The sequence below is a fragment of the Microcaecilia unicolor genome, chromosome 6 (assembly GCF_901765095.1).
Source record: "Microcaecilia unicolor chromosome 6, aMicUni1.1, whole genome shotgun sequence".
Taxonomy (NCBI): domain Eukaryota; kingdom Metazoa; phylum Chordata; class Amphibia; order Gymnophiona; family Siphonopidae; genus Microcaecilia; species Microcaecilia unicolor.
The window spans coordinates 52,783,131-52,807,143 of NC_044036.1; the positions used below are offsets into that span (position 1 = coordinate 52,783,131).

Consider the following 24,013-nt stretch of genomic DNA (forward strand, 5'->3'; position numbering starts at 1 on the left):
AGGAAAGAACATGTTCACCCCGCAGAGGCCACTAGATCACCAGCGGCACGCCTTTAAACGTAGGCCCGGAGAGGGCTGTAGTGTGCGGCGGGCATCCAGGCAGAGCCTCTGGGCCCTCAGGCACTGCCCAGTTGCCTGAATGATCAGTCCAGCCCTGTAACAGCATAAAGTTAGGACTGCCTTTTTCCTGTCCTAACTTTGTGGGTCTTTTACTAAGCCATGGTAGCGTTTTTAGCTCGCAGTAGAAATCAGCTGGCGGTAAACGCTAAGATGTCCATGGGAATATAATGGGCATCTCAGTGTTTACCTCCAGTTGATTTCTACCGCATGCTAAAAACACCGCCGCGGCTTAGTCAAAGACCCCCTTTGTGCAGTTACTTAGCTGGTTATCGGACTGAAGATCACTGCTAACTGGCTAAGTAGGAGCTCTGCCCACACTGTGCCCCCATCCTGTCCCTAACCTAACCAGTTAGGAGATGGTCAGATAACGATCTATTTATTTATTTGTTACATTTTTACCCCACATTTCCCCACCTATTTGCAGGCTCAGTGGGGCTTACATAGTACTGTAGAGGTGTTTGCCAGTTCGGTTGATAACAAATACAAGGTTATGTTGTGATCAGATGAGGTAGGTGTGGATCAGGCGTCATGGGGTCGAAGGGAATGAAGATTAGAAATTGTCCAGTACGATCATTAGTTTTTAGCGATGATATTCAACAGCACTAACCAGTTAAGTGTCGCTGAATATCATGTACTGGGTCATTCAGTGGGGTTTAACTGGGCAGAAGCCTCTCCTGCTCGGTTAAACCCTTTTGACTATGAGGTGGATATTTTTTATTTAGAGCAGAAATTTTTATGAACGTGTTTCTCTTAATTTCTCTTGTTTTGTTTTAATTTCAGAGGAGGTCCCTAGTTGTCGTGGGCTTCATCGTGGCATGTTTCTTTCTGATGGTTTTGCGGCTCATAAATGAAATAAAGTTTCCTCTACTACGAAATGGTTTTGAGAAGCCCATCACTAGGTGGATACCATTTTCCTATCCACAGAACCAGTCAATCAGAGCTCACTATGGGTACATAAATATTAAAACACACGAGGTAAGAACTCTTTTGATTAACTCAAAGTCCAGTGTTACATACATACAATTTCATTATGGCCTTTAGGTATCATCTTATATTTTTTTTTCCTGTTTCTATACTGTAACGTATGGACTGCACCCAAATACACAGACTAATATGAACCATGAGAAAGACACATGTGCCTGGTATTCAGCTGGTGACAATCAGCATTTTGCTGGCCTTTGCTGCCGCTAAACCTGGAAAACAGCGGGAGAGGGGTCCAGAGCCCGAGGTGGAGAGCACAGTTTAGCCTGCCGCCGAACCCCTGCCGACCCTCCCCTGCCACTTTTGACCCCCTCCCGCCGCCAACCCTCCCCTGTCGCCGCTGCCGCCAGGTACCTTTGCTGGCAGGGGTCCCACAACCCCCGCCAACCAAGGTCTTCTTCAACGCCGTTCTCCGGCGCGTTCACTGATCTGTTTCTGTGAGTCCTGACTCCTGACGTCGGTGGTAGTAGCAGCGGTAGGGGGGGTCAAAAGTAGAGGGAGCCAGGGCTGAATCTGTGGGGGCCCATGCCCCCATGGCCACACCTAGCTACGCCCCTGCTGGAAATTTAATGCTGGGCCATGTCCTAGGAAGACTGACTTTTATGTGGTCCTATTTATGTGGTTAACCTAGCCGGTTAAGCCAAATTTATCACCTGACTGAATTGATCTCACATGTAATAAAAACATTTTGCATTCTTGTTACAGGGATACAGAGTAAGTATTGGCTAAAGTTAGATCATGTGTGATTTCTAGAATGCATTTGCGTGCCTAACTTTAGGTGTGAGCACTTACGCTGGCTCAATGGCTGGTGTAAATGCTAGTATTCTATAAACCATGCATGTAACTGTCACTGTTCCCTCTAAGCTGAGTGAGAGTCCTCTAACTGTAATGCCAGTGGGGGATGGTGCTTCAATATTGTGTTTTCAATCTCTAAGGAACAAGTCAAAGAATGAGAATGGCCAAGGCGATGAAACAAGAAAAACTGATGTCTTTATTATATTCACTTGGTCAGCACAATCAAAACAATGGACATATGTTCACTGAAACGTGGATGCTACATGGTCCGCGTTTCAGCATATGCCTTCATCAGGAGTCCTTAACAGACATAAAATGCAAATATGAATTAACCTATAAATAAATAAGTGCGGCCAACCCTATACAATGATTCAGAAGAAACATATTAAAAACAAAACTGACAAGAGGAGGTAAAATAGAGAGCAGATAAACATTAAAAAAAAAAATAAAGAACAGATAAAAATAAAAAAAAAGAAAATACTCTACACAGGAAACCCAATAAAAAGGGGAAGAGGAATAAAAATATATGTGTGAACCATGCAGTAAAAGAAAATGGGTGAGCTGTGGGGGGGGGGGACATAAAAAGCATGTGTAAAAACAGAAAATGCATGTGGGTGAAAGTGTTCATAAATAAGTCAAATATGTGACCATAAAACAGTAAGTAGCTCTAAGTAATAAAGTGCAGATATATATAAAGTACATATTGCATCTAAATAATGCTGGATGCTCATAAATACATAAATTAGTGACCATGAAAGCATAAAAGTGCAAATATGTATGAAAATAAAGTAGATTTGTATGTAAATCTTACTGGGCATGCAGCCAAACTTAGGACAGGCAGCAGCAGTGAATCTTGGCACAAAGCCAGTATAATTTTAGTAGTGGAGATGAATAAACAAAAAATAAACAAAAAAATGACCAACAAACTCATAAGTTAAAAAGGTGGACCAACAGACTCCTAGAATAAAAATCTTAAAAAAGGAGGAGTACTGCTCACCCACATTTCTTGTTATAAATTGATTGAATAAGAGCAAGGCGTGACAAATTTAGGGGTCCTTTTACGAAGCTGGGGTAGAGAGCGGCTTGCAGTAGTGTAGGCACGAGTTTTGGGCGCGCACTGAAATATTTTTCAGCGCACGTACCAAAATTGCCTTTTTAAACATTTTCCCCCAAAATGGCCATGCAGCAAAATCCAAAATCGCTGCGTGTCCATTTTGGGTGTCTGACCTTACCGCCAGCGATAGACCTAGCGGTAAGGAATCTGTGCGGTAACGACCTATGTGCGTCAGATGCCACTTGATGCACGTCTGCTACGTGCGGCAGAAAAAATATTTTCAGACTCGTGTAGCGGATGCGTGCCAAAAATGAAATTAACGCAAGAGCCATGCTGTAGTCGGGTGGTAAGTTCACTTTGGCGCGCGTTGGGCGGGCGTAGACACTTACGCGACTTAGTAAAAGGGGCCCTAAAACTTGTAAAACTAAAAAACTTGTCATGCAATGGAAAAGATGCATCGCTAACCTGAAAAGAAACTCAGGGGCCCCACTAAGGCGTGTAGGCACCTACGCATGTCCAACACGCATCAAATTGAAACTACCGCCCGGCTACAGCATGCCCTGGGCAGTAATTCCATTCTTGACGTGTGTCCAAAACATGCGGTAGAAAATATTTTCTATTTTCTACTGCACGGCGCTTACCCGGTGGTAATTGGCAGTTTACATGCGCTGACAATCACTGCCCGGTTAATGCGTGAGACATTACTGCTAAGTCAGTGGGTAGTGGTAAGGTCTCAAGCCGAAAATGGACGCGTGCTGGTTTTAATTTTGCCACACTTCCATTTTCGGCCACAAAAAAGACCTTTATTTCCAGGCGCACTGAAAAATGGACCTGCCCATGTCCACAACACATGCCTACACCAGTGCATACCATTTTTAGGCGCACCTTAGTAAAAGGGCCCCTCAGAAACCTAGCTGTCTGAGCGGTCCATAACCTTATATGTAGGGATGTGTGACAAATAATAATCTGAATATTAACTGAGCGATCGATGGATCACGAAGACCATTTAGAGGTCCTTTTACAAAGGCATGATAGGCTGTACGTGTGTTCAGTGCATGCCAAAATGAGACTACTGCCAGGCTAGCGTGCCTCTGGCGGTAATTTTGGATTTGATGTGCGCCAGGACAAATTATTTTTTTTATTTCCTACCATGCGCAGCATTTCTGGCACTAATCACCAGTTGGAACGCACCGACCGGTCACTGAGCATGTATTGCTTGAGCCCTTACTGCTAGATCAATGGGTGGCGTTAAAGGCTCAGGCCATAAATATCCACACACTGGTTTCAGTTTTATCGCAGGCCCTTTCCTGGCCCATTGAAAAAAAGCCCTTTACTCAGATACAGTAAAAACTGACCCGGAGCATGCCAAAAACACATGTCCACACTACAGCAGACCACTTTTTGCCATGGCTTAGTGGAAGGACCCCTAAGTGCCACAATCAGCTGTACGGTGTCAGTGTGAAAAAAGAATGGGTGAAAATACCAACATGAAAAAATGGAGACAAAAAGATGTATGAACGGTTAAGTAGTTTCTCTGTCTTTGTAGATTCTTGTGTAGCTCTGGGGTTCCTTCTGGGTGGAACCCAGGATCTCTGAGTGGGTAGGGGCTGGCACTCCACATCCTCTAGACTATGTTGAGTGAAGGAAAGTTGAGAAAAATTACAATATTCAGGATCAATCTCAAGAAAAGACAGTCCATCCTGATTGGCTGTTCAAAAAAAGGGGCTTTGCCAATAAAAGTATTCAGCACAGTACCAAAGAAAACTTCATTTCACCGACCAGGAAAGGGATCTAGGTGTCATCATTGATGATACGTTGAAACCCTTTGCTCAGTGTATGGTGGCAGTGTACGGTGGCAGCTAAGAAAGCAAATAGAATGCTATGTATTATTAGGAAAGGAATAGAAAACACAGATGAGGACGTTATAATGCCTTTGCCATGGTATGACCGCACCTCGAATATTGTGTGCAATTATCGTCTCCACATCTCAAAAAAGATATTGTGGAATTAGAAGAGATACAGAGGAGGGCGACGAAAATGATAAAGGGGATGGGACGACTTCCCTATAAGGAAAGGCTAAAGCAGCTAGGGCTCTTCAGGTTGGAGAAAAGACAGCTGAGGAGAGATATGATAGAGCTCTATAAAATAATGAGTGGAATGGAACGGGTAGACATGAATCGCTTGTTTACTCTTTCCAAAAATACTAGGACTTGGGGGCACACAATGAAGCTACAAAGTAGTAAATTTAAAATGAATCGGAGAAAATATTTCTTCAGTCAACGTGTAATTAAACTCTGGAATTCATTGTCCAGACGTTCAATGAATTTGAGTGGTAGCGTGATTAGTAGCTTTATAATTTTCTCATTGAAGTATCTAGCAAGGTTTTCTGCTGATGGGGTGTCTGTGTTGGTTGTGGTGACCGGTAGTAGTTTGTTCACGAGTTGGAAACGTTTATGCGTGTCTTTGTAGTCTGGCCCTATTTTGGTTTTGTAGTATGATCTTTTGGTTTGTCTTATTGCATATTTGTATTTTCTCTGTATTTGTTTCCATGCGTTGTGTGTGTTCATCTTTTTTCCATGCTCGTTCGAGTTTCCTGGTTTGTGTTTTGAGTTTTTTTAGTTCGTTGTTGAACCATGGGATCGAGTTATGTCTTCTTGTTGTTCTTGTTCTTAAGGGTGCTATTTCGTCTAGTACACTTCTGCATCTTTCGTCCCAATCAGGGAGGTAGTGTATGGAGTCTGTTCGTGCTGTCCATTCATTCTCATATATCTGTTGCCAGAATACTATTGGGTCTATTTGGCCTCTTGTGCTGTAGGTTGTAGGTTCTTGTGTAGAATCCCCTCCTTCCCAGTTCCACTTTGCCAATTATTCTCCATTGTATATAAGAACTAGAATGATTTTTAATTATCCAGTGTTGGACCAGGGGTGCCATAACTATCTGATTCAGAATGTGAGATTTGTGTATCTAATCACTTTAGTAGATCACCCTACATATATCAAATTACATGGACAAGGTATTGCATATATCACAGAAGTTTTACTAGTAGTATGATGTCTCACTGATATATCATGAGTGCGACCCGGCACCTCCCACTTATAACCTTCAATGGTTGACCCACACCACTGACAGTTGCCACATCTAAAATGACCCAATTGAACATTTTCGGATGGAATGTATGTTATGTTGATGAAATTACTACCTAAATCCAGCAACACAAAGATATCCAAACTTGTATTGAACTTTATGATTGTTATATAACCTCCCTCTCTATGATTCCCTGATGTGTGTGTTCATATATATTTCATTGTAAATAACTTCACTCTATATTTGTTTCTTCACCGTAGGTGGTTATCGCCTCTCGGCACTATGTAAGCCACATTGAGCCTGCAAATAGGTGGGAAAATGTGGGGTACAAATGTAATAAATAAATAAATAATAATTGCATTTATTTTTATGTATTTTTTTGTTCGCTGCCCTGGATAAGGGCGGGTTATAAGTAATAAATCCAATCCAATCCTCTTATAGATAAGCATTTCACCATTTCATTATTAGAGGGCATTGTTGGAAACACGCATGCACCGTTAAAGTCTCCCAATGTTTAAAAATCAAATGTGTGTCACTATAGAAACATTCACTGAATAAGGCAAAATTGCTACCAATTTGTCTTCCTGTTGCAATAATGCAGACTTAAGCTGGTAGTCTATAATGGCAGTTCTGTGTGCCCTGTATCCTGGCACCTATTTTTAGATGCCATTTACTGAATCTACCCCTGTATCTTGCCAGACACTTGTTGCTCCTTTTGGGCTAGTGCCCAGATTTTCAATCCACTCTGTTTCTTCTTCAACACTCTTCTAAAAGCATTTGACCTTTTTGCATATGGTGCTACTGCAAGCATGCTTTTGGATGAGTCCCGCATCCTAGCTCTTTCACTTTTGCTTTTTTTTTTAAATGAAGTGACAGCCCAATATGGACTATGTAAACCTTCCTCGTTTGGTACCTTTCTTCTCAATCATTGTTTCTGAAATACAGGCGTGTGTGTGTGTGTGTGTGTGTGTGTGTGTGTTTTAGCAGAATGGAAACCATTGAAACATCTCAGTTAGAGTCCATACACACAGTGCCTTAAGATTCAAAGGGAAAAAGTCATTATTCAGACGATAACCATTGATTAGTGTTTCTGTGTTTTCCGATGTTACATGCTTGATTATGGCAATCTAGTAGATAATGTCAGAGACTGGGAGCCAGGCAATTTTCCTTGTAGGTTTCTAATGCCACAGCAATTCAATTTATCTTGCTGTGCATCAGATTGCTCTTTTGAATAACTGGACAAAAAAAAATCATTTTAATTATAAGCTTTCTAAGGCCAGTACTATGTAGTATATTCTCCTTCATTATCTACAAAAACCCTGTAAGTATTGTATGTATGATAAATATTTTAACATTCTTAAAGGTTAAGATTCACGTCCATTCAATTCTCTAATAAAAATACAAGCAGCACATGAAAATGACCAAATGGGATTCAAGTGAATAGAAAAGTACAAAACAGTTGGTTTTTTTCCCCATATATTTCAACTGCTTTAGAGTCTACTATGTATCCACAGGAGGCTGCATCACAAACAGTGTCCCTTTGAAATTCCAAGAGATCTAAAGTGCTAGAACTGTGCTGTCATAGACCTGATTGGACTTGGAAGGAGACCCAGTTGCTACAATAATCAAATGACTACAGCAATGTAGGGAATCAGAAATGTGCTCCTTTCTACATAGTAAATAGTAGATGATAGCAGAAAAAGACCAATTGGTCCTTCCAGCCTGACTAGTTATTACTGATTTCTGATACATTCTTGATGGTTGCCATTGTCTTTCTGTATTGTTGGTTGTTTTGATTTAGGCTTAGGTGGTTTAGCTGACATTACTATCGGCCAAACTGGACATTTTCAGACAGGAGGGTGGATCATGTGGAGGTGAACACTTTCCTGGGGCTAAGTAAGTTATTGACTTAGGTGGTTTGACTGACATCATAGTTATCCAGACGGTGGTCATTTTCACAATGGAGGTGGATCATGCAGAGGCAAACACTTTTCTGGGGCTAGGCAAGTTATTGGCCCGTTGAAAGGATAGGTAGTTTGATAGGCCAGGCATGCCCAGGATTTAGGGGTGGCAGGATTTGGATTTAGCTCACAACTTTTGATAACCAGTGGGACACTGTCATACCGGGGTACAAATTATATTGTAGTGATAGGGTGGACCGGATTGGGGGAGGAGTAGCACTATATGTTAATGGGAGCCTTGGGTCAAATGGATTGGAAATTCTGCGGGAAACTAAAGATCTCTTGGAATCATTGTGGATCGAGAGTCCAAGTGTTAAGGGGAAAAGGATGGTAATAGGGGTGTGCTACCAACCACTCAACCAGGATGCGCAGATGGACGCAGTCATGTTAAAGGAAATTAGTGAGGCAAATAAAATAGGCAACGCAATAATAATGGGTGATTTTAATTACCACTAATATACGTTTAAGGAATAAGTAGAATATATATCAAAATAATTGCACCACAATTCTACTAAATTAAACCCTGTATTAAAGGTGTTAATTCACGTATATTCATGAAAAAATGTGGAGAAAAAAAGACTTCAGAAACCATGGAGATATCTCTTTAAAGGAACACCTTTCAAAGTTGAGAGAACTCCTCTTCAATCACTAGTTTTCACAAAAAAAACTCCACTCTTCTTATTCATGAAATACTTGTACACACACCTTTAACAATACAATAAGGTAGAGGCTGATGTATACGCCATATATGCGGTGAAATAAACTTTCATATATCACTTAGCTTGGGTAATCTTGGTGCCACCGGTCTGTATTCCATTCCCCAGTATCCAATGATCATAAGCCCAACAGGACAACCCTGTTTCGCCACAACCGGGCTGTTTCAAGGGCTAAACAATACTTCCAGTTTCTAAGCTTCTCACTTTCGTGAAACATGTTACAGCATTTTGTGGTATTTTGCCTGTTAGCTATTTTAAAAAAAGTATCTTTTCAACCAAACAAAAGAAACACATCCAAGGAAAAAAACTGAACGTAATCTCATTTTTTTTAAATATTTTTTTCAGCGGCAGTGTGATGGGTAGAGAATAGGCATAGAAGTGTTATCCAGCTAATGTGTTTGGCTTAGCTTGCACTAACTGGATAACGCAGGTTGGCACGGGAGCTCTTTGTGCCTCCTAAATAGGAGGTGCTAATTCTCTCGTGTTAATTTTTTGAAGGTACCACATGCTAATGCCAAAATTAGTGAATGACCTGGCAAAAAAAAAAAGCGTACAAAATATGCCATCGTAAATCTGGACTTAGTGCATTGCAAAGTCCCACATTAGAACACGTCAAACCCAGATTTCGGAGCACCTTAGTAAAAAGGCACCTAAGTTTGTACCTGAGGCAATAGAGGGTTAAGCCACTTACCTAAAACTACAAGGAACAGCAGTGGGATTTGAAACTGGCTTCCTTGATTCTCAGCTTACTGTTCTAATATTAGGGCCCTGTTTACTAAACCACACTGTAGGCGCGCAAACCTTTTAGCGCGTGTTAAAAAATTAGCACACACTAACAATAGAGAATATAATGGGTGTTTCTATCTGCGTATGCTAATTTTGCAGTGTGGCTTAGTAAACAGGGCCCATAGTAATTGTCGGCAAATAAAGACCAGTATGGTCCATCTAATCTGACAAATAAAGTGCAGGTTAAATCCCTCTATTTGTTTTTTAATTTATTAGGATTTATTTACCGCCTTTGTGAAGGAATTCACTCAAGGGGTGTACAGTAAGAATAGGTCAAACATAAGCAATAGACAATTACACAGCAGTAAAAATATTCAAATAACAATACAAAATATGGCATAGTATACTACTTGAAAACACAAAAATCCAAAATACTGAAGAGCAAGGACAACAATATAATCAATACAACAAAAACTTGCTCTAAAATACTAACAGTAACCCCAGAGATAACTAGCTCTTAATTTAGAATATAAAAGAAAACCTCAGTAGTCCAGAGAGCCTACATTGATGGCTTACCTCTGCATTGGCACTTATCATAGGTTTCAATTAACTACTCTGGAAATAAATCTCAGCGGAAAGCAACTCCACTGGAGGAAAAAAACGCTGGGACCAAAAAACCAGAGTAAAGGAAGCCAGAAAAATAAATCTCTCCGGTTGGTGTTAGATTCAAAATAAACAAACACCGAAAAGATGTCTCAAAATAGCTGCACGTGCCTAAGAAAAATAACTACTTAACTTCTTCACCCGGGTGGTGTCGCGACTTCACCGTGGTTGCTGGAAGTCATCCACCAAATACATATTCATAAGTAGTTTATCCTTAACACCGGCAGCTCCCTGACACGGAGCCCCCTTGTTTTGCTTCTGCTTCAGGGGGGAACACCTACTTAAAAAGTTGGTGTCTTTGGTGTTTCCCCCTGCTAAAAAATGCAGGGTCATGCATTTGGGCTGCAAAAACCCAAGAGAACAGTACAATTTATGGGGTGAAGAACCTTTGCACACTAAAGAGGAGCAGGACTAGGGTGTGATTGTATGTGATGATCTTAAGGTGACCAAACAGGTAGAAAAAGCAATGGCAAAAGCTATAGTAACATAGCGTAACATAGCAGATGACGGCAGATAAAGACCTGAATGGTCCATCCAGTCTGCCCAACAAGATAAACTCAGAGTTTGGAATATATATAACTATGTGGACTGCTTTCTGACTGTAACACATGTGCTGAGAGCATGGGTTAACATTCCAGTCAGACTCTTAGATCTGCTAAACCTAGCCTTGACCCTAAGACAGTCCAAAGAACTCTAGGGTCCTTTTAGTAAGATGCGCTGAAAAATAGCCTGCGGTAGTGTTGGCGCGGGTTTGGGGGCGCACGCAGAATCATTTTTCAGTGCACCTGTAGAAAAGGCCTTTTTAAAATTTTTGCCGAACATGGATGTGCGGCAAAATAAAAATTGCCGTGCATCTATTTTGGGTCTGAGACCTTACCGGCAGCCATTGGCCTAGTGGTAAAGTCTCATGCGGTAACCGTGCGGTAATGACCTACACGTGCCAAATGCCACTTGGCTTGCATCTGATACATGCTGCAAAAATGAAATTACCACAAGAGCCACACGGTAGCTGTGCAGTAACTCCATTTTGGCACACGGGCGCACATAGACGCTTACGCGGCTTAGTAAAAGTGCCCCCTCTATCTAGTAACCCACCTGATGCTCACTCACACAATCAAAGGTTACAGGAGTGTCACTTTTCCTTCTTCTTTCTCCATTTTCCGCTGTTATTTATGGGCCTCGTGATTGATGGTGGCTATTTTCAAGTACAGATCAGTTGTAGTTCTTCAACTGAAGGTAGTAATTTAAACTGTTAGATTTTATTTTTCAAAAATCCTACAGGGCCCTGTCAAGAAAAAAAAAAATTAACAAGAACCACACACAATGTCTCAAGCAAAATGCTGAACAGAATGTAATTAAGTGTTAACAGCATGAACACTACTTAAAAACACTTCATCAACATGAAACTTAATGTTATTCTCTATTAAAGGTACAATTTGAGAATATTCAATAAAATGTACAAACTGAGTGGAAGCATGATTCACTGTGTTCCTATGCTCATTTATAATCTCATTGTATATGCTTTGATGGTTAGTGCAGCAGGAGTCCACTTGGCATATGTGATGATGCAGGATTTCACATTGTATTAATCTACATTCAAAATAATAGAGTATAATGGAGTACCAGAAGAATGTTTTTTATTTTGTCACATATACAGAAAATCTGACTAAGGAGTTGAATAGACAAAAAGGAACACATGGAAGTTTAGGAAGTAAGTTTATGAATATTTATTATTATTTGTTGCATTTGTATCCCACATTTTCCCACCTATTTGCAGGCTCAATGTGGCTTACATGGTACCGTAACGGCATTCGCCAGTTGCGGTGTGAACTAATACAGGTGTTATTGATGGTAAAAGGATCGTGTTTGGTAGATACATAGGGGAAGTAAGGGAGAGGGGATGAGGGTTAAGGTGTGTCCATTACAGTCTTTGGTTTTGCAGTGACGCAGGAACTTGGATTTTTATGTTGGGTCGGTGGGGTATGACTTTTTGAACAGGTTTGTTTTTAGTTCTTTCCGGAAACTTAGGTGGTCGTACGTTGTTTTTACTGTTTTTGGCAGTCCCATCTCAAAAACGACCAAATCCAAGCCATTTGGTCATGGGAGGAGTCACATTCGTAGTGCACTGGTCCCCCTCACATGCCAGGACACCAACCGGGCACCCTAGGGGGCACTGCAGTGGACTTCATAAATTACTCCCAGTTACATAGCTCCCTTACCTTGTGTGCTGAGCCCCCCAAAACCCACTACCCACAGCTGTACAACCATAGGCGGTCGGTGGCCCAACTGTTTGGGGAGGCTAAATGGGGCGGGGTTAGGGGTGGGGCCAGGGGTGGAGCTTAAATCCATAATTGTCTGATAACACACAGAAAAAAAATAAAAATAAAAGTCACAATTAATATCTTTTATTAAATTTAGATATTAGATATGTATCATATGTCAAAGAATAAAGTGGTTGCTCAACTGCAAAACACTATGCACAACTTTGTGCAAAAACACACTCAGAACCTTACTGGGCCCTTTTACTAAGCCGCATAAGCGTCTACGCACGCCCAGTGAGTGCCCAAATGGAGTTACTGCCCAGCTACCGCATGGCTCTTGCGGTAATTTCATTTTTGGCGTGTGTCCGACACGCGCGTCTGAAAAATTTATTTTCGGATGCGCGTATTGGGTGCGCGCCAAGTGGCATTAGACACACGTAGGGCATTACCGGCCAGTTACCGCGTGAGACGTTCTCGCTAGGTCAATGACTGGCGGTAAGGTCTGAGACCCAAAATGGACACATGGCAATTTTCATTTTGCCGCATGTCCATTTTTGAAAAAAAAAAATTTAAAAAGGCATTTTTTTACAGGTGCGCTGGAAAATGATTCTGCGCGCCCAAAACACGCATGTTCACTACTGCAGGCCATTTTTCAGCACGCCTTTGTAAAAGGGCTCCCAAATGCTGATCCAGTGGGCGCTGCCAGGAGCTTGTTGCCCCTTCTGCTGCCCAGAGGATAGCTAGCTATTCACTGATTTGACCTTGTCTGGCTTTAGCTCTGAACCTCTAGCCTCTACTCTAGCCCCACAGACTGTAATGGACAGCAAAGCAAAATTGTTCTTTAGCTCATTCAGGATTTGCATCCATTTGCTTAGTTCAGAAGCATACTAACTGAAAATAGTACATACATAAGTACATAGGTATTGCCATACTGGGAAAGACCAAAGGTCCATCAATCCCAGCATCCTGTTTCTAACAGTGGCCAAACCAGGTCACAAATACCTGGCAAGATCCCCAAAAAGTACAAAACATTCTACATTGCTTATCCCAGAAATAGTGGATTTTCCCCAAGTCCATTTAATAATGGTCTATGGACTTTTTCTTTAGGAAGCCGTCCAAACCTTTTTAAAACTCTGCTAAGCTAACCGCCTTTACCACATTCTCTGGCAACGAATTCCAGAGTTTAGAGTTTAATAGCTTCATTTACTTGCATTTAACCATCAGTCCAAAAACTAGTGCACATCCCTTGTGCAAGTATGCATTGGTACTGAGAAAGTGGGCATGTATAGTTCAAGGCAATCTTTTAAACACCTGTTTTTGCACATAAAATGCTACTTTAAACAACAACAACAAAGAAAGGCTAATAAAAATTACCGCATTTTCTGTCGACTACTTTTCTCTTCTTTGGTTTTCTCTATCAAAGTACTCATCTTTCACTTGCCTGTCAGTCTTTTGTGGAAAACAAGATGGCTGTCCATTTTCCAGTTTATTGTTTCTGCGCTGTCAGTTTGTACATAAGTACATAAGTAATGCCATACTGGGAAAAGACCAAGGGTCCATCGAGCCCAGCATCCTGTCCACGACAGCGGCCAATCCAGGCCAAGGGCACCTGGCAAGCTTCCCAAACATACAAACATTCTATACATGTTATTCCTGGAATTGTGGATTTTTCCCAAGTCCATTTAGTAGCGGTTTATGGACTTGTCCTTTAGGAAACCGTTCAACCCCTTTTTAAACTCTGCTAAGCTAACCGCCTTCACCACTTTCTCCAGAAGTCACTGAATTATTATGCGTGCCCTGACCTCTCTTGTTAATATGCTGTTGTGTTGCCAACAAAATGCTGAAGGCAGTAAAGCATGACAGGAAGTACTTGTAAGTATTGTTGTGAATAAGCTAGGATGTAGAAGTATAAAATCGAAGTGTTATAGCAAGATATCTTTAAATAGAAATAGAAATTAAATAATGTCTCATAAGGAAATTCCTGCATTCCTTATTAACAACTGATCATTATTACAAATCTTTTTAGTATTTTTATGTATTGTGGGTAAATTTTCAAATGATCTATGTGTGTAAGTTAAAGAATACACAATATAAGAGGTGAAATATTTCTGTGCAGAAGAGTGCGACTTAGGGGTGATCACAATATATGTATACTTTGGGAGAAAGATGACTGGGAGATATGATAAGAGACATTAAATTCCATCATGGCATAAATGCACAGGAAAAAAAATCACTTTCTATTGAAAAGAAGCTGTGGAATGAGGGGCATACGATGAAGGTGAAAGAGGAGAGTCTTGGGAGTAATCTAAGGAAATAAGTATTCCCAAGCCTCTCCTCTTTATGGAAAATGTTGTGGATGTGTGGAACAGCCTTCCAGGGGAAGTGGTAGAGACAAAGACCCTATCTAAATTCAAGAAAGCATGGGATGAGCACTTAGGATTTCTAAGGGAGAGGATGGGATAGTAGATAGTATGGATGGGCAGACTGGATAGGCCATATGGGGCCACCTCAGAAGTGTAGCCAGATTGAGAGCGCAGGGGAAGAAGCAGAGAGCAAATTTAAAATTCGACAGACCACATGAAAAATAGGTGCTGGCACCTTTGGAAGTCTGGGAGAGAGACTGCTCCACTGGTGACAAACCTAGCTATGGCTCTGGGCCACCTACAACCGTGGGCTGAACTAACCCCAGATGTTCAATACCAGGGCGCATGCATCTCCTGGCATTGAATATCTGGGTATCAGTGGTCATTCGGAAGTTAAACTGGCTACCAGCTGATATTCAGACCAGTTCTATTTCTATAGCGCTACTAGACATACACAGCACTAAACACTTGAACATGAAGAGACAGTCCCTGCTTGACAGAGCTTACAATCTAATTAGGACAGACAAACAGGACAAATAACGGAATTACTAAGGTGGGAACGATAAAACATGGATACTGAACAAGCGAATAGGGGTTAGGAGTTAAAAGCAACATCAAAAAGGTGGGCTTTTAGCCTAGATTTGAAGACAGCTAGAAATGGAGCTTGATGTACTGGCTCAGGAAGTCTATACCAGGTATATGGTGCAGCAAGGTAAAAGGAACAGAGTCTGGAGTTAGCAGTGGAGGAGCAGATAAGAGAGATTTACCCAATGGACAGAGTTCCTGGGGAGGCCGAGGAGGAATGTAGGGAGAGATAAGAGTGGAGATGTACTAAGGAGTTGCTGAGTGAATGCACTTGTAAGTCAATAACAGGAGTTTGAATTGCTTGCGGAAACGGATAGGGAGCCAATGCTGTTAACTTTAGCGCATAAAGTTAGGACAGTTGTGGTTACTTTGCCAGTTAGCAGACTGGCCTGCCACTAACCTAGGACATGACTGGTTAGCAGTGGTATTCAGTAGCAATAACCGGTTAAGTGCCGCTGAATATCAGATGTTGGAATCCTACCTGGTAAACCCTTTTGAATATCAGGTAGCTGCTCTTTATCTGTCATATCATTTTTTATGTTTTTGTGTTTCTACACCTTCTTTTTGCAACTCCTTTGCCTTCAGCTGTCAATCTCTGTTCTATGTTTCTGAGAGTCATGAGCTTAGTCCCCCATGAGCCCAACAGCCAGATCAATTAGAGCCACCTTGGGAAGGGCCAAGGAAGATATAGGAGCCAGTTGATCTATTATGTTGAAAGTTAAAATTTTCTTTTAAATAAACAAAAGTACATAAGTATTGCCATACTGGGAAAGATCAAAGGTCCATCGAGCCCAGCATCCTGTTTCCAACAGTGGCCAATCCAGGTCACAGATACCTGGCAAGATCCCAAAAATATACAAAACATTTTATACTGCTTATCCCAGAAATAGTGGATTTTCCCCAAGTCCATTTAATAACGGTCTATGGACTTTTCCTTTAGGAAGCCGTCCGAACCTTTTTTAAACTCCGCTAAGCTAACTGCCTTTACCACATTCTCTGGCAACGAATTTCAGAGTTTAATTACACGTTGAGTGAAGAAAAAGTTTCTCAGATTCGTTTTAAATTTACTACATTGTAGCTTCATCGCAATCCCCCTAGCCCTAGTATTTTTGGAAAGCGTGAACAGACGCTTCACATCTACCCGTTCAGCTCCACTCATTATTTTATAGACCTCTATCATATAATAACAAAAGGGAGCAGTACATAGTAAAAAAGAACAAAGAATACAAGCATGTCAGTCACTGCCTAATTCATACCAGCACTCTTGGGTACAAGGCATAAGAAAAGCCAGACACTGCATAAGTTGCTCAAACTCCAACCCCAAATTCCTCCCCCCACAACAGCTCATACTGCAAGAAAAGCCATCAGTCCCAATAGCAGAAAAAGGGGCTATCAAAAAATATATATCATTGCCCTTCAGTTCTGTCTCTCCAGGTAGCGTATGGATCCCAAACTGCGGAAATTTCACAATTTATTGCGAAGGGCAGTCAGTTTAGACATCTGGCAAGCAAAGTCTGCTTTCAGCAGCAAGTGTTGTCGAATGGGCAACTTTATCTGCTTCAAGGTCACTGCTAATACAATTCTACCAGTTGTCATAAAATTGAAAATCAGTTTGCAATATTTGTCAGGCAACGCTGGAGGCTTTATATTTAGCAGAGCACACCCCATTGTGGGCGATAAGGGAAGACCAAGTATCTCAGCAAGCAGGGCAAACACGATAGTCCAATAAACCTGGACCTGTGGACAGAACCACCATATATGAAGGAATGCCCCCCTATCCTCGCCAACATAGGGCAGAGACAGTGGGATAGATGGTATGGAGATGGTGTGGGGTAAGATACCACATATATAGCATTTTATACTCATTTTCCACCATATTACTAGCCACTGACACTTTTAGTAATTGGGCAAAAATCCTTTCCCCATTCCTGTGGGGTGTATCCACCGCCTAAAGCAGTCTCCCAAAGCTGGATATATTTAATTGGAGGTGCAGCTTGCTGGATTAAAGCCTAATAAAAGCAGGCGATACAGACCCAACCGCTACCCCTATTCACCGCCCACTCCAGAGGAGTCTCTGCCTTGCATAGGTCTGAAAAAGCATGCCTCCTATTAAAATCAGAGACCTGCTACAAATAAAAAGTATCAGTATGTGTCAACCCATATTCCCCTTCCAACTCTGAAAACGGGACTAGGCCCCCCTCTTCCATCAAATGATTCAATTGGGTCAACCCATTGTCTGCCCATCCGCGGGAAAGAGGAACCCGAAATATAGCTACGTGATGCAAGGTTCCACATTAGAAGTAACCGACTAGGAAAAGAATCTAGGCACCATCATTGATGATACTTTGAAACCCTTTGGTCAGTGTGCTGCGGCAGCAAAGAAAGCAAATAGACTGTTAGGTATTATTAGGAAAGGAATGGAAAATAAAAATGAGGATGTTATAATGCTTTTGTATCGCTCCATGATGTGACTGTACCTTGAATACTTTGTGCAATTCTGGTTGCCGCAACTCAAAAAGGATATAGTGGAATTAGAAAAGGTACAGAGAAGGGCGACAAAAATGATAAAGGGGATGGGTCGACTTCCCGATGAGGATAGGCTGAAATGGCTTGGGCTGTTCAGCTTGCAGAAAAGACAGCTGAGGGGAGATATGATAGAGGTATATAAAATACTGAATGGAGTGGAGCGGGTAGAGGTGAATCGCTTGTTTACTCTTCCCAAAAATACTAGGACTAGGAGGCATGCAGTGAAACTACAAAGTAGATTTGCTTTTGGGAGGAAAGGGTAGAGTATTTCCTGATGTGTCCAAGATGACCTAGAAAAGACACCAGGAATTCCTGGCACTTATGCCTAGAGCTTTGGCTCTCAGTCTTACATTTCAGTCAAGATTTCCTTGTTTCTGTGTGATTTATTATGAGGGTATTTTTATGTATTTTGTATTTATTAGGATTTATTTACCGCCTCTTTAAAGGAATTCATTCAAGGCGGTGTACAGCAAGAATAAGTCAAACATAAGCAACAGACAATTACAGGAGTAAAAATATTCAAGTAACAATACAAAGTATGATGTGGTATGCTACAATGTCAACACAATACACAATAAAATATTTTAATAGATAGCATGGGGTGTAAGCAAAGATGGAACATAGAAACCAAATAAAACACTCTTTATGAAAAACCAAACAAAGTAAATGATATATTTTTATTTTATTTATTGCATTTGTACCCCACATTATCCCACCTTTTTGCAGGCTCAGTGTGGCTTACAATGTTGTTATGATGTAGTCATTACAGGATCTTAAGTACAATCGCTGATAGGCTGAAGGATCTTAAGTACAATCGATAAAAGGCTGAAGGTAAATGGATCTTAAGTACAGTCAATGATAGGCTGTATGATCTTAAGTACAATCGATAATAGGCTGAAGGTAAATGGGGTTTTAGATGGAAAGGTGGAAGGTAAGGTAGTGTGAGTGTGTTTTTTTTTTAATGCACATGAGTGGTTTAAGGAATGATTTGTTTAATTGAGGATTGTTTTTGTAAGTTTTGTTGAAGAGATGTGTCTTCATGGTTTGCAAAAGTTGGTTAGATTGTCCATGGTTTTCAGGGCCATGGGTAATGCGTTCCATATTTTTTTTTTGTTATATTTGTACCCCGCGCTTTCCCACTCATGGCAGGCTCAATGCGGCTTACATGGGGCAATGGAGGGTTAAGTGACTTGCCCAGAGTCACAAGGAGCTGCCTGTGCATGAAGTGGGAATCGAACTCAGTTCCTCAGTACCAAAGTCCACCACCCTAACCACTAGGCCACTCCTTCACACATTTGTGTGCTTCTGTACGCAAAAGTAGTGCCATATGACTGTTTGTATTTAATTCCTTTACAACTGGGGAAGTTCAGGTTGAGGAATTTGTGGGTCGATCTTTTGGCGTTTCTGGGCGGGTAGGTTCACTAGATTTAACATATAGAGTGGGGCGTCTGCGTGGATGATTTTGTGAACAGTTGTGCAGATCTTGAACTCAGTTCGTTCTTTCAGCGGGAGCCAGTGCAGTTTCTCTCTAAGGGGCTTCGCATTTTCGTATATATCTTCTTTGACCCAAAACAATTGTTAGAATTTATTTCTGCTAAGGCAGAATTGAATATTAAGATAAGACATCTCACATATGCTGTTTAGATTGGCTTGGAATACTTCTTGAGATTAGCGTTCTTCTAATTATTTTAATTGTTTCTTAATTGCTATTGTCCTGTATTGACTCCCCTATAATTTCTAGTATAATTTGGATGGATTGGATAAAAAAAATTCCCTTGATGTTTTTTTTAAAATTTAATTTCTTCTTTTCTCATATCACATTTAATATTGTTGTGATTGTATTATTAAAAGAGTTATTAAAGATAAAATTAAAAAAGAAATGAGTATCAGCTGGCAAGGAGTGGCCTAGTGGTTAGAGCACTGGTCTTGCAATCCAGAGGTGGCCAGTTCAAATCCTGCTGCTGCTCCTTGTGATCTTGGGCAAGTCACTTAACCCTCCATTGCCTCAGGTACAAGCTTAGATTGTGAGCCCTCCTGGAACAGAGTAACTCACTTTGAGCTACTACTGAACAAGGTGTGAGCAAAATCTAAATAAATAAATATTTGAGATTCTACATGGAATGTTGGTATTATTTGAGATTCTGTTGCTACTGTTTGAGATTCTGTTGCTACTGTTTGAGATTCTACATGGAATGTTGCTATTCCAATAGCAACATTCCATGTAGAAGCCAGCCCTTGCAGATCAGCAACACAGCTGCGCAGGCTTCTGTTTCTGTGAGTCTGACATCCTGCACGTACGTGCAAAACATCAGACTCACAGAAACAGAAGCCTGCGTGGCCGCATTGCTGATCTGCAGGGGCAGGCTTCTATATGGAATGCTGCAAGTGGAGGAGTAGCCTAGTGGTTAGTGCAGTGGAACATGGAATGTTGCTACTATTTGAGATTCTGTTGCTAATATTTGAGATTCTACACAGAATGTTGCTAGTGGAGGAGTGGCCTAGTGGCTAGAGCACCGGTCTTGCAATCCAGAGGTGGCCGGTTCAAATCCCACTGCTGCTCCTTGTGATCTTGGGCAAGTCACTTAACCCTCCATTGCCTCAGGTATAAACTTAGATTGTGAGCCCTCCTGGGACAGAGAAATATCCAGTGTACTTGAATATAACTCACCTTGAGCTACTACTGAAAAAGGTGTGAGCAAAATGTAAATAAATAAAAAACAGTGCAGTTTCAATTAGCCCTGGCTATTCAATGCTGGTGCCTGGACATAGCCAGACGCTGAATATCTGAGGGTAATCTGCCTGTGGCGATCAGCGTTTGAAACAATGCTTATTGCTGCAGGATGAATATTGACCAGCTTGTCTTTATTATAATATGTTTGTTTAACTATTTTTATTATTTCTTTTGTTTTTGAAATACCACTTAGAATTGTCAGGGGTCCGTTTACTAAGCAACATAAATGCCTATGCATGCCCAACGCACCCGAATTCTAAGTTACCGCCCAGCTAACCATGTGGCCCTGGTGGTAATTTCATTTTTGACATGCATCCGATACGCGCATCAGAAAATATTTTTATTTTCTGGTGCGTGGGCGGTAATTGGCATTTGGATGCACATTGACCATTACTGCCTGGTTAATGCGTGAGACTTTACTGCTAAGTCGATGGCTGGCGGTAAGGTCTCAGACCCAAAAATGGACGCGCACCAATTTTCATTTTGCCGCACGTCCATTTTGGCCCCCAAATGATTCTGCACATGGCCAAAACACACGCCTACACTACTACAGTACATTTTTCAGCACAGCTTAGTAAAAGGACCCCTCAGGGATAAAGGAAACATAAATGTTTTTCAATAATTAAACACTGAGCGGTCCTTTTACTAAGGTGCACTAACAGATTTAGCGCACGCTAATGATTAGGAATATAATGGGTGTCTTATCATTTAGTGCACGTTCGTCATTAGCGTGTGCTAAATCCATTAGTGCATCTTAGTAAAAGGACACGTTAGTTTGTACTGGAGGCACTAGAGCAACACTCAACAATGTTTCAGTAGCCATGACCCCAATTTGTGTAGGTGCTGAACATGAACAACCACTGGTGAGTGTAGGACAATGACATCCTATATAGTGCCTGCCCAGATTGCAACCCCAAATGCTGGTTTTGCAATCCTTCCACGTTTGGAGTTGCGACCCACAGTTTAGGAAGCTCTGCACTAGAGCATCAGTGAAATTTGAATCTTGGTATCCTTTGCTCTAACCACCAGGCTACTTCTGCACACTAGTTTCATTGAAATGGATAGAAAATCCCAGTGTCATAATATAAAATTGCATGCCCCATTGAGTTTAATGGAAACTAATGAAACGAATGAAACAAATCATTTGGAATGTAAAAACAAACCGAATGAGTGACTGATCGAAAACCAAACTGAGCTGAAGATTTTCTCTTATGCCCCTAGCTCAGAGTATGTGTGTGCTTGCTTTCTGGTGAAGTAATTGTAGAAATGAACATAGGTACACGTGTTGTCTTGGTCAAATAGGCACGATCTCCCTAAATCTGTAAAAGGCACCAAAAATTGCGCACATAAATTTGGGCGTGTGTGCCCAGTTGCACGTATTTCCAATTTGCGCATGCTATTTAATTAATTGGCAAGCTAATTAGTGCTAATAATTTGCTTTTTAACAAGAAATTATTGGCACTAACTAAATTTAATTGAACTTTACGTGTGATCTGAAAAAGTGGGTGTGGAAATGGGAGGGTCATGGGCGGAACTAGGGCGTTCCTAAAATGAACATGCATTGTTATAGAATAACAAGGATACATGCAAATGGCTGCGCCTAAAGTTAGGAATATTTCCCAGGCTTAAGTTCTATTATATAAACCATGCCTAACATTAAGCACAGTTTATAGAATAGTGCTTTTTTTAGCACCAATTTTTGTGGCCCCATATATAGAATCTAGCCCAATATTTTATTTATTTTTGTTACATTTGTACCCCGTGCTTTTCCACTCAAGGCAGGCTCAATGTGGCTTACATGGGGCAATGGAGGGTTAAGTGACTTGCCCAGAGTCACAAGAAGCTGCCTGTGCCTGAAGTGGGAATTGAACTCAGTTCCTCAGTTCCCCAGGACCAAAGTCCACCACCCTAACCACTAGGCCACTCCTCCACTAGGCCAAATTCAGTAAAAGACGCCGAAAGTTATGAGCCATGAAAATCCACAGTAAGCATCAATTCTATAAATTTCATTTTAACATTAAGCAACCTTTTTAGAACTGCGCTTAGCATGGATTATCACACCGAACTTTGGATGCAAGGACTTACCCCCTGCTGAAACTTTGTGTAAATGCCGACGCACAACTAATGGCAGTTGGACACATAAATGACCTAAATTATGGGAATGCCCCTGACCCGCCCATGGACACACTCCATTTTCAGTTGTGTGCAAGGCAATTTAGGTATGCAGTGTTATGAAATAGCGCATAGGTAGATCTGTGTGTAAGTCCTAATTAGTGCCAATTAACACCCATAATTGGCTCTTTGTGTATGGATCAGTGATTCTCGCCCAAATTTGGATGATGTTTATATAATCTGGGGTATATGCATCTATGTACCTTGATAGCCTAGGTTCTCAATTATAAAATTACTCTCCATGTGTTCTCTGATGTAGGAGTTCTAAGGTTTTGTAGTCCTGTTTCTCTCTGATAGTTTCTCCTTCTCAGTACCTATGACTTTTGTGTTAGATGATTTGGAGATTCCTATTGTTGCTCGTTTGAAATATTTAGATGTCTGGGTCAATTCTGTTGTCTGATTTACTGAACAATTAAAATGTACGATTCAAAACGTTTTTTCCAAACTTAGGGGCCCTTACTAACGGGTTGCCACGTGGCAAACGGGCATGCCATGAGACAACCCAGAACTACCACCTGCCGAACGTGGGTGCCGGCGGTAGTTCCGTTCCCCCACCCCAAGCACTCGCCATTTCCAGCATTATCAGAAATAATGAAAAAATATTTCCAGAGGGGGTTACCTGGTGGGAAAATATGGCAGCATAATGTGCTACCTGGTTACCACCGGGTTAGCACGAGAGCCCTTACTGCCACCTCAATGGGTGGCGGTAAGTGCTCCCCCCCCCCCCCCCCCCCCCCCACTGAAATGTGAGAATTTACCACATGGCTATTTCATTTTTGGCTATTTTCACCTGCTGTGGTAAAAAGGGCCCTGGTGCATGGCAAAAATGGCCACTGCCGCTTGTGCAGGGGCCCTTTTACCGCAGCTTAGTATAAGGGCCCCTTAGAATGGTTCGAAGAATTAAAGATTTGTTATCTCTCTCAAACTTCAGAACTACGGTACAAGCTTTTGTTACATCTTCATGGGATTATTGCAATTGCTGTTTATTTCGATTTGCCAGGCTTACAAGCTTTGAGCTTTACAAGTTTGTCAAAGTGCTGTGGCTCATCTTTTGTCAAATTTAACTCGCTTTGATCATATTTCACCTGTTTTAAAGGTGCTGCACTGGTTTCCCATAGCCTGGGAAGCAAGAAAGCAAGTAGAATGTTGGCTATAATTAGGAAAGGAATGAAAAACAAAATTGAGGATGTTATAATGCCTTTGTATCGCTCCATGGTACGACCGCACCTCGAGTATTGTGTGCAATTATGGTCACTCAATCTCAAAAAAGATAT

The 24,013-nt window shown here is 41.3% G+C and overlaps 1 protein-coding gene across 1 annotated transcript in view; it reads left to right on the top strand.

Annotated features, from left to right (window-relative positions):
• LOC115471850 (alpha-N-acetylgalactosaminide alpha-2,6-sialyltransferase 3-like) overlaps positions 1-24,013 on the top strand; it is a 315,959-nt gene that overhangs the window by 217,284 nt on the left and 74,662 nt on the right. Inside the window, exon 2 of the mRNA XM_030205722.1 lies at positions 901-1,095. Coding sequence (XP_030061582.1) covers positions 901-1,095 — 195 coding nt within the window. The remainder of the gene's footprint in view (positions 1-900; positions 1,096-24,013) is intronic.